The 12,691-nt window shown below is 44.4% G+C and overlaps 1 protein-coding gene across 1 annotated transcript in view; it reads right to left on the bottom strand.

The window, feature by feature from the left end:
- Positions 1-4,412: 4,412 nt before the first annotated feature.
- LOC124253225 (beclin-1-like) overlaps positions 4,413-12,691 on the bottom strand; it is a 32,379-nt gene continuing 24,100 nt past the window's right edge. Inside the window, exons 15-16 of the mRNA XM_046686947.1 lie at positions 10,189-10,292; positions 4,413-5,255 (exon numbers count right to left, since the gene is read on the bottom strand). Of these exons, the coding sequence (XP_046542903.1) occupies positions 5,150-5,255; positions 10,189-10,292 (210 nt within the window). The 3' untranslated portion in view covers positions 4,413-5,149. The remainder of the gene's footprint in view (positions 5,256-10,188; positions 10,293-12,691) is intronic.

Here is a 12,691-nt window from a genome sequence, read left to right as displayed (position 1 = left end):
GATATATTTCATGATAGTAGAGCAACTGTTAACCATCGTTAAACATGAATAGTATCTCTGTATTACAACACATCTCTAGTAGTCTAAAAAGGTGTTTCAGTTCCTTTGCACTCGTCACAACGCATCCCTTGTGCACGTGAAGCATACAACCCACACTTTTCCCAAAATTCAGTTTCTCTGATATGCAATTTATGGGTATAAAAGCAGACAAATTTGTAACTGTCTCCATTAATAAATACTGAAATGGCGAGATGACTTTCTGAAGCACTCAGGTGGCAAATTGTAGGCATATATGCAACAGGCATGTCCTTCAAAGCTATTGGACGACAACTGGGCTTGAGTCACTCGGTCATCAGCCGACTTGTCCGAAACATCAGATGACAGGAGATGTGAGAGATCGTTCAAGGCCTGGACAACCCAGGAAGACAACGGCCCGTGATGATCGCAGCCTGGCACGTCTGGTAATGCGAGAACCCTTTGCCACAAGTTCGGGTTTGAAGCGCCTGTGGTTACCCTACAGACAATTATCCACCAGAACCGTCAGAAATCGCCTTAGGGCACTTGGTATGAGGTTCAGAAGAGTCATCAAACGTCCTGCTCTGTCTGATCTCCTTAAGAGACGACGTCTGGAGTGGTGTATGGCCCGTCGGCAGTGGAACCTGAGGACATGGAGGAGGGTCCACTGGTCAGATGAGAGCAGGTTCCTTCTCCATGTTACAGATGGTCGAATGGGAGTGTGGGGCATAAAAACACTGCTTACGTGCCCAGGAATATCCACCCTACTGTTCCTCATGGTGGAGGATCGGTTATGATCTGGGTTTGTCTTTCACACTACTGTAAACTTCAAATGGTGACTGTCCGAGGACATCTTAATGGTCAGCAGTACATCCGGGATATTCTCCATCCAGTTGTCGTGCCTCACTTTGACAACCATCCGTTGGCTACTCACCCGATATTCATGGACGACACCGCCAGGCCGCATCGTTCACGTGCTGTGACCGCACATCTCCAGAATGAGGCTATCATGGCATTACCTTGGCCAGCAATGAGCCTCGATTTGAATCCTTTGGAGCACATCTGGGACTTTCTTGGACGCCGTGTGAGGTTGAGAGAACCCTCTCTCAGAATCTTGCACAGCTGGAAGCTGCTTTGCATGAAGAATGGCGGCAATTGCCACTTGATCGTATCAGAAGGTTTACCAGTAGCATGAGGAGAAGGATTCAAGCTGTCATCCAAGCACGTGGGGGATACACCCGATACTGATGCCAGACGCATCAGATGTTAGCATGTGACATTCCTTGTGCATCATTTCTTGTAATAGTCAGCCATTGACAATGCTACGACCATACTTGTTCAGTGACTATTTTCATCAAAAATCAATAGTGACCAAATCACATTGGTTACGCTATTAAAACAACACGAATTGGAATCATTGTCTTGTTTTTCATTTGCCAATAGATCGTATGTTTCACAATAGCTAAGGTTCCACTATCTTTGCAATAGTGAGAAAGTTACAGCAAGTTTTGTTTCTCATCATCCAGAAAATAGGGGGTGCTTAATTAAGTTCCAGGTGTATATGTTGAACTGAACCATGCCTTGGAAATGTACAAGAGCGAACTAACAACTGGTGCTAGAACTGTCATGTCATACATTGACTCAGTATCACATTTAACTGGATATTAAGTGTGAAAGCTGTGCTGTGAAATATAGATGTAATATGTGATATGATGTTGATGTTGTATTAAGTTGTAAAAATGGATAACTTGTATAACTGGATAACTTGTGTATATAATTAATAAATATAGCCAAACATTGAGTCAAAAGTAGTAGTATTTTATCTCATTTGGTCCCGGATACTATTTCACAGGGAACAAAATAAGGGATTAAAGGGGATTATCACACCCAGTGATTTCTTATACTGAAACAATAGGAGTTGGGTAAGTGGGAAGACCCCGAAATAATTACAAATTTGGTCGCCATCCTAACGCTAATCCCCCGGTAAGCCCTTACATAAACATTACTGTAACAACACTAAACATCGAAGGGTACCGTGTTTCGCCTTCGTGCGAAAAGCTAAAACTAAAAAGTCGCCTTCCTGCGAATGAACCAATGTGAGACATGGTTAGAAGGCAGATCCGCGCTTCCCTTGCATCAACCTGAAACGTTGTCACACCAGGGATAATCTACAGCTACGTCTTCTATTCTCCCTGTCACACTGCACTCCAACCCAATACTTCAGAAGTTGGGATCAAAAAGTAGTGCTTTGTTTTCGAGAAAGTTTGTCTAAAGACACGTAAAGTGTTCTTCGTACATTATAGCAGTGACCTGTTTGAGTGGTGCGTCAATATCAGTGTGCCCTTATACCCTGCTATGAAACTCAGCTGTAGGGATTATTGTCAGTGTGTTTCGTAATGGCCATGCTATGATGAACGTACAGGGGTGAGCATTTGCGAGGACGCATGAGGCATTCGTCCCCACTCGCCGTAAACTGCAAGAACTTGACCTGGGTTAGGAATGGTACATGGGGCTACCAAATCAATATGATTTGACTTGAGACTTAATGTCCTACTCTCTGTACTGTTTTCATCAACACGAGGGTTACAGATCGCTTAAGTATATTTCTCTTAAATCTATAAAACAAATAGGATTCACTACCAATGAATATTGAAACTTGAATTTGTAATCACAGTTATAATTATAGTATTGTTTTATCAAACCAGGATATCAGTTTGTATATGTACTACGTTCAGTACACTTTGAAATAATTATCTCTCATAATGAATATATATACTACATTACACAGAATATTGCAGGCAAAGGCATGCCACTTACTTACCCCCAACTCCACCCCACACATTCTCTCTCTCACACATGTACACACACACCTGGCAAAGCTTATCTACACGCTCCATTTCTCTATATATACAGAAGTTCTTCATACAGCTTCTTTAAGAATCAAAGTAAATTATCACAAGGTTTGAACACCATATCAGCTTTTCATGTTGAAATAAAAGAAAAATGAAATAATCATGATAATGCCTCAAGATTCATTAGTTGTATTTTATCCCACAAGTTGACAGTGAAACAAAGTTCTTTATTCAAATGATGGCATGAAAAGATTAATATATATGTATACGTGTACTGACAACTATCACAGCGATACACATACTCCAGCTATGACAGGGATGATCAATCAACTTCACTAAGGGTAAACACTGTCAGTATGTTAGATATGTGGACTGAGTGTGCACCTCATATGATCAATGTCATTTTGACAGGAACACTGAAGAACAAGCATCATGAGGGGGTGACATGTCCCCCAAGATCATAATGCCGTTCAGTGTTTTTCAACATCTCCAATCCTCAAAAGGCACCTCCTACCTACTAGACTGATCGGTATAGAAAGTTTCATCCAGAAATACTAAACAGTTTTTGAGTTATGCTCCAGAAACAAGGACTACATTTATTTTCAGTATGATCTAACTGACGGTCACAAAAACGACAACAAAAATTATAATAATAATCCAAAATCGTCAAAAGGCACCAGTTGACCACTAGACTGATCTGGATAGCAAGTTTCAACAATAAATATTAAATGGTTTAGTAGTTTTGTTCGAAAACATAAACAGACCTGTGTATAAACAGCCAACAGCTATGTTCCCACAGTTTTTAAGGCAGGGGCAATCCTGCAAATGTTCATATGTGGGACATCATTTACATATGAGTCAAGAACGTCTTAGCAAATGGCCTCACTGGCCCATGCTGTGGGTGATAAACTTGGTCATTGTCAGTTACATGGAGTTTCATCTCACTGGACCTTGTGTCACCATGTGGCCTCACTGGCCCATGCTGTGGGTGATAAACTTGGTCATTGTCAGTTACATGGAGTTTCATCTCACTGGACCTTGTGTCACCATGTGGCCTCACTGGCCCATGCTGAGAGTGATGAAACTAGGTCATTGTCAGTTACATGGAGTTTCATCTCACTGGACCTTGTGTCACCATGTGGCCTCACTGGCCCATGCTGAGAGTGATGAAACTAGGTCATTGTCAGTTACATGGAGTTTCATCTCACTGGACATTGTGTCACCATGTGGCCTCACTGGCCCATGCTGAGGGGCTTATGAAACTTGGTCATTGTCAGTTACATGGAGTTTCATCTCACTGGACCTTGTGTCACCATGTGGCCTCACTGGCCCATGCTGAGAGTGATGAAACTAGGTCATTGTCAGTTACATGGAGTTTCATCTCACTGGACCTTGTGTCACCATGTGGCCTCACTGGCCCATGCTGAGGGTGATGAAACTTGGTCATTGTCAGTTACATGGAGTTTCATCTCACTGGACCTTGTGTCACCATGTGGCTTCTACAGAGTATATATATTCTGTGAAAAACATTCTAAACTAGTGATCTCTCAGTTGAAGCAAACAATTTATTTACCATCTGGCTATATCTCACAGGAGGTTAATGGATGTACAGATCTACAGCCAAGGAACTGACAGAGACACAAACTGCAAGAGGCTTTCCATGGCCTCTTGGTACTGACGCACATGTCATATGTTCTACAATCAGTCAATGGTTTTCATGGTTTAACTTCAAACATGTGAAACCAACAAGCACTGAACAGGCTGATAACATACATAATGTAGGTTGCAATAAATATCATACACTTGTGTTAACAATATGGTATAGAACGTATCAAACACAGACTCAAATATCACCATTCACTGTATTGCATGTCGCCCTATATGTTCCTACAGCAACAGCACTCAACTACTGATAAGTAAACATAATACTCACAAAGTCTCATAAACATATCTATATTTCATCCATACAGCTTCAAGTAGTGCAAAATCATTAACACCCCTAGAGTTACCTCCTTCAATTAATACCTAAACTTTTCACGTGTCGTATTGTGGAACATACCTCCATGAAATCTGAAACCTTGAAAGTAAAACACTGATATCCACAGGCAGACCTCTCAAGAAGTTGTCAAAGTAATTTTCATTATGTGAGGAAATCATCACATGGACACATGATTGCTGAATGTGTTGAATAACATGTCCGCCTGTAAACATATCTGCTACATCAGTGACATGTTGTTGTGTTAATGTACTGCTGCTAGACATCAACTGTGATGTACACGTATCTATTTATTGGCAAACTGGGAGGACACCCAGGCCAGCCCCCACTTGAGGTTGGTCAGCATAAACTTGAGAGCCTTTGTCCACTGCTCCTCGGAGTTGAACTGTATCCTGCAAACAGACATGAAGCATGTACAGCTTGTACTGAGCTCATTCAGCTGATTGTACATACCATCCACTGCCATCACCATGTTCCCCTGACATGTCACATATACACTTGTACTGAGCTCATTCAGCTGATTGTACATACCATCCACTGCCATCACCATGTTCCCCTGACATGTCACATATACACTTGTACTGAGCTCATTCAGCTGATTGTACATACCATCCACTGCCATCACCATGTTCCCCTGACATGTCACATATACACTTGTACTGAGCTCATTCAGCTGATTGTACATACCATCCACTGCCATCACCATGTTCCCCTGACATGTCACATATACACTTGTACTGAGCTCATTCAGCTGATTGTACATACCATCCACTGCCATCACCATGTTCCCCTGACATGTCACATATACACTTGTACTGAGCTCATTCAGCTGATTGTACATACCATCCACTGCCATCACCATGTTCCCCTGACATGTCACATATACACTTGTACTGAGCTCATTCAGCTGATTGTACATACCATCCACTGCCATCACCATGTTCCCCTGACATGTCACATATACACTTGTACTGAGCTCATTCAGCTGATTGTACATACCATCCACTGCCATCACCATGTTCCCCTGACATGTCACATATACACTTGTACTGAGCTCATTCAGCTGATTGTACATACCATCCACTGCCATCACCATGTTCCCCTGACATGTCACATATACACTTGTACTGAGCTCATTCAGCTGATTGTACATACCATCCACTGCCATCGCCATGTTCCCCTGACATGTCACATATAGCTCATTCACTTGTACTGAGCTCATTCAGCTGATTGTACATACCATCCACTGCCATCGCCATGTTCCCCTGACATGTCACATATACACTTGTACTGAGCTCATTCAGCTGATTGTACATACCATCCACTGCCATCGCCATGTTCCCCTGACATGTCACATATACACTTGTACTGAGCTCATTCAGCTGATTGTACATACCTGATTGGCGCATCCACTGCCATCGCCATGTTCCCCTGACATGTCACATATACACTTTGTACTGAGCTCATTCAGCTGATTGTACATACCATCCACTGCCATCGCCATGTTCCCCTGACATGTCACATATACACTTGTACTGAGCTCATTCAGCTGATTGTACATACCATCCACTGCCATCGCCATGTTCCCCTGACATGTCACATATACACTTGTACTGAGCTCATTCAGCTGATTGTACATACCATCCACTGCCATCGCCATGTTCCCCTGACATGTCACATATACACTTGTACTGAGCTCATTCAGCTGATTGTACATACCATCCACTGCCATCACCATGTTCCCCTGACATGTCACATATACACTTGTACTGAGCTCATTCAGCTGATTGTACATACCATCCACTGCCATCACCATGTTCCCCTGACATGTCACATATACACTTGTACTGAGCTCATTCAGCTGATTGTACATACCATCCACTGCCATCGCCATGTTCCCCTGACATGTCACATATACACTTGTACTGAGCTCATTCAGCTGATTGTACATACCATCCACTGCCATCGCCATGTTCCCCTGACATGTCACATATACACTTTGTACTGAGCTCATTCAGCTGATTGTACATACCATCCACTGCCATCGCCATGTTCCCCTGACATGTCACATATACACTTGTACTGAGCTCATTCAGCTGATTGTACATACCATCCACTGCCATCGCCATGTTCCCTGACATGTCACATATACACTTGTACTGAGCCTATTCAGCTGATTGTACATACCATCCATCGCCATGCCATCGACATGTCACCATGTGTACTGAGCTGACATGTCACATATACATCGCCATGTTCTTGTCACTGAGCTCATTCAGCTGATTGTACATACCATCCACTGCCATCGCCATGTTCCCCTGACATGTCACATATACACTTGTACTGAGCTCATTCAGCTGATTGTACATACCATCCACTGCCATCGCCATGTTCCCCTGACATGTCACATATACACTTGTACTGAGCTCATTCAGCTGATTGTACATACCATCCACTGCCATCACCATGTTCCCCTGACATGTCACATATACACTTGTACTGAGCTCATTCAGCTGATTGTACATACCATCCACTGCCATCACCATGTTCCCCTGACATGTCACATATACACTTGTACTGAGCTCATTCAGCTGATTGTACATACCATCCACTGCCATCACCATGTTCCCCTGACATGTCACATATACACTTGTACTGAGCTCATTCAGCTGATTGTACATACCATCCACTGCCATCACCATGTTCCCCTGACATGTCACATATACACTTGTACCTGGAGCTCATTCAGCTGATTGTACATACCATCCACTGCCATCACCATGTTCCCCTGACATGTCACATATACACTTGTACTGAGCTCATTCAGCTGATTGTACATACCATCCACTGCCATCACCATGTTCCCCTGACATGTCACATATACACTTGTACTGAGCTCATTCAGCTGATTGTACATACCATCCACTGCCATCACCATGTTCCCCTGACATGTCACATATACACTTGTACTGAGCTCATTCAGCTGATTGTACATACCATCCACTGCCATCACCATGTTCCCCTGACATGTCACATATACACTTGTACTGAGCTCATTCAGCTGATTGTACATACCATCCACTGCCATCACCATGTTCCCCCTGACATGTCACATATACACTTGTACTTCGAGCTCATTCAGCTGATTGTACATACCATCCACTGCCATCACCATGTTCCCCTGACATGTCACATATACACTTGTACTGAGCTCATTCAGCTGATTGTACATACCATCCACTGCCATCACCATGTTCCCCTGACATGTCACATATACACTTGTACTGAGCTCATTCAGCTGATTGTACATACCATCCACTGCCATCACCATGTTCCCCTGACATGTCACATATACACTTGTACTGAGCTCATTCAGCTGATTGTACATACCATCCACTGCCATCACCATGTTCCCCTGACATGTCACATATACACTTGTACTGAGCTCATTCAGCTGATTGTACATACCATCCACTGCCATCACCATGTTCCCCTGACATGTCACATATACACTTGTACTGAGCTCATTCAGCTGATTGTACATACCATCCACTGCCATCGCCATGTTCCCTGACATGTCACATATACACTTGTACTGAGCTCATTCAGCTGATTGTACATACCATCCACTGCCATCACCATGTTCCCCTGACATGTCACATATACACTTGTACTGAGCTCATTCAGCTGATTGTACATACCATCCACTGCCATCGCCATGTTCCCCTGACATGTCACATACACTTGTACTGAGCTCATTCAGCTGATTGTACATACCATCCACTGCCATCGCCATGTTCCCCTGACATGTCACATATATACTTGTACTGAGCTCATTCAGCTGATTGTACATACCATCCACTGCCATCGCCATGTTCCCCTGACATGTCACATATACACTTGTACTGAGCTCATTCAGCTGATTGTACATACCATCCACTGCCATCGCCATGTTCCCCTGACATGTCACATATACACTTGTACTGAGCTCATTCAGCTGATTGTACATACCATCCACTGCCATCGCCATGTTCCCTGACATGTCACATATACACTTGTACTGAGCTCATTCAGCTGATTGTACATACCATCCACTGCCATCGCCATGTTCCCCTGACATGTCACATATACACTTGTACTGAGCTCATTCAGCTGATTGTACATACCATCCACTGCCATCGCCATGTTCCCCTGACATGTCACATATACACTTGTACTGAGCTCATTCAGCTGATTGTACATACCATCCCACTGCCATCGCCATGTTCCCCTGACATGTCACATATACACTTGTACTGAGCTCATTCAGCTGATTGTACATACCATCCACTGCCATCGCCATGTTCCCCTGACATGTCACATATACACTTGTACTGAGCTCATTCAGCTGATTGTACATACCATCCACTGCCATCGCCATGTTCCCCCTGACATGTCACATATACACTTGTACTGAGCTCATTCAGCTGATTGTACATACCATCCACTGCCATCGCCATGTTCCCCTGACATGTCACATATACACTTGTACTGAGCTCATTCAGCTGATTGTACATACCATCCACTGCCATCACCATGTTCCCCTGACATGTCACATATACACTTGTACTGAGCTCATTCAGCTGATTGTACATACCATCCACTGCCATCACCATGTTCCCCTGACATGTCACATATACACTTGTAATAATGATAATAATAATAATAATAATAATTCATGATTTCTATAGCGCATCATTCACAGTCCTATGCTCTGTGCGCTTAGCAAGGGAAAGCCTGGGAGAAGAGAACAGTCTTTAATTTTGACTTGAAAGATTCAAGTGAAGAGGCAGATTCAAGGTTTACCGGAAGACGGTTCCATTTGTACAAAGGTAATAAAGTTTACCTTCAAATCTTTCTCAATAAATTTAACAAACCTTTGGATAATAGGATGATCAACAATCGGCCTTATCTGGGCTGATAATCAATTTGTAAGTATGTATAAGATTCTGAGCCAAGTATACATGGGACTGAAACTTTCACAACTTTAGTAAGAGCCTCCCCATAAACACCATGCAACCATCGACTGCTCTGGACTCAGTCTGTAATGCTAACTAGTAGAGGACAACTGTCAGCAAATCAACACAACCGATCATACTGAAGCATGCTGAGTTGTGGACGTTGTCTCAACAAAGTCATATCAACACAAATATATGTCCCATGTTAGAACACATGCACCAGACTCAAACCTTTCTCATATCCACTGGTACATACTAAATGTGTCATGCTAATGAATATAGCATCAACCGTTACTTGTCATCATTATACAGATGACAGTGGACTCACTTGATGGAGTAGGAGTTGCCTGTGCTGGAGTCTTCAATCTTGCCGTTCTCCATCCTGTACGGGAGACAGAAGCCTGTGTCACCTCGCTCCACCTCCTCCTTGAACTACACACAAAACATCATCACTCAGCTTGTAGATCCAGGTGTTATCATATATATGTATCCCCATACCTGTTGAGCACTCATGGAGAAATATGACAGGAGGAGTGTAACATTATTAGCATCCCAATGTGTGTTTCTTAGCATGCTTAACTGGAATATTTATGAGCATATTCACGTACTTCATATATACATTTATCATTTTAAAATAAGCACAGAAAACCAAATTCATTGTATCACATACTTCCTCAGTATGTTTATATGAAATTATTAAAATCTAAATATTTTAGATATTTAAATACTTACCTTACCATAGGTTTTGTTCATATTACCTCAAGCTCCGCTTAAAAGAGATCAGACAGTCGTTGATTCGCCATTCTCTAGAATGGCTGCCCCAAGTATCGACGAGTGTACAGGAACGGAAGTGACGTGATCTCCCCTCTCCACGCAAGCGTGGTCTATCCAAAAATCACTTTTACTGACCAGGTCTGAAGAGCCCAGAGAAGGGAGGAGCATCCAGCATTGGGAGGGAGTTACTGCCCTATGGTAAGGTAAGTATTTAAATATCTAAAATATTTAGATTTTAATCAATTATAAACTTACCTTACCATAGGTCTTATGCTTATGGATTCGCAGAGGCATCCAGTGTCGAACCGCTAGAATGACTGCTTGAAACTCCAAGTTGTTGATATGCCAGCCTAGCTCGGCGTCGGACCACAGCCCCGAGGTGGTCTGGTCGTTGAGGTGTGCACCCAAACCCTGAAGAGACGTGTCTACGAAAAGTTCGTGATCGTGAACAAACTCTGTCAAGGAGACTCCTACGCAGACGTTCGACTCTACAGTCCACCAGCGGAGGTAAGTGTGGAGATGCAGAGGCAGAAGGAACCTTCACTGGAGGTTGTCCGCCTGGATGTAAGACAAGAGGAAGCGCTGGTAACGGCCAGAGCATCAGACGACCTCTGAGCGTCAAGTCCTGGGCTGAGGTGAGGAGACCTAAGAGGGACTGCCACTCCCTGAGCGTGAGTGGCTGGGACAGACCTCGGCTGGCAAAACTGACAATTTTCCTCCAGCGATCCTGTGGAATTCTGACAAGGTCGCAGTGAGTCAGGAACAAGCCTCCTATGAACGTCAGTTCCTGGGATGGCTCCAGGTGGGACTTGTCTGTGTTGATAATCCACCCCAGTTGCTCCAGGAGACGAATGGCAAAGTTCATCTGTTTGCGAAGCAACTGAGGGTCGAGGTGGTTCATGAGACAGTCGTCTATATAAGGGTCGAAATCGATGACCCTGAGATGGAGGAACCGAGTGATCGGCGAGGTAATCCGAGTAAAAAGCCACGGGGCCGTGGAAATTCCAAACGGAAGCACTTTCCACTGGTAGTGGGACCCGTTGAAAATAAACCTCAGGTACTTCCTGTGGCGATGGTAAATGGGCTCATGCAGGTAGGCATCCTGGAGGTCGAGGCTGGCCAGCAAGACCCTGGGCGCAAGCTTGGCACGAGGCTGTTCAAGGGACACCATCCGGAAGTGAGGCGGCTCCAAAAGGTAAAGGTGGTTGAAAACTGCCATGTTGTGAATCATGCGCATTTTCGTTGAGTCTTTCTTGGGAACCAGGAAGATGGGTGAGTAGAACCCCGGGGACTGTTGGGGGTCTAGCACTGTCTCTATAGCTGCTTTGTCTAACAGAGTCTGAATGTTGTCTGCTAGCGGTAACTGTTGTTCTGGAGCATACATGCGTGACTGAGGCATAGTAGTCAGAGGCGGCGACACGGCGATTGGCAGCTTGTAACCGGTCTTGAGAATGTTGGTCACAAACGGATCTTCTAGGACTGTCCAATTGGGCCAGAAGATCCCCAGTCTCCCGCCTACTGGAGTAGGATGAACCCGCACGGCTGGGGGCGGGTGGTCCCAGTCGTGTTGGTTCCAAGCTTCAGCGACCTGAGTAAGGGCGCTTCCCCCTACCCCTGCTCCCGGGGCTCCCGGGGACGGTCCTGCTGACGGCGCTGAAAGTCAGGGTCGGACCTGCCATGGCCACGTCCTCTGCCGAAGGTGCTACGGACGGAGTCTCATCTTGGGACGTAACGGCCCTTCCCTCTACCCCTCGTAGACAACTTGCCACGAAAGGCCGAACTCAGAGTTTCGAAAGTAGACAGGGACGCCTCAGTATTAGTAAGCTCCGCGTGTTCCTTATAAACCTCCGGAATCCGGTCATCAAAGAGGAAGCCAGATGAGAAAGGGGCTCTCAACAGCTTTCTTTTGAACTCTTCCTGCCACGAGCAAGGCTCAATGAACCCCATCCGCCGGAACAACAGTCGTCATGGCCAACGCCGTCCGAAGGTGTGCCAGTAAATCATGTAACACCTTACCCTGCCATTGTAACAGGTTAGTAAGGTGTTCTGTCCTCGAC

The sequence above is a fragment of the Haliotis rubra genome, unplaced genomic scaffold (assembly GCF_003918875.1).
Source record: "Haliotis rubra isolate DU_JTF1 unplaced genomic scaffold, ASM391887v1 Scf536, whole genome shotgun sequence".
Classification (NCBI taxonomy): Eukaryota; Metazoa; Mollusca; class Gastropoda; order Lepetellida; family Haliotidae; genus Haliotis; species Haliotis rubra.
This window is presented reverse-complemented; position numbering and strand designations above follow the sequence as displayed.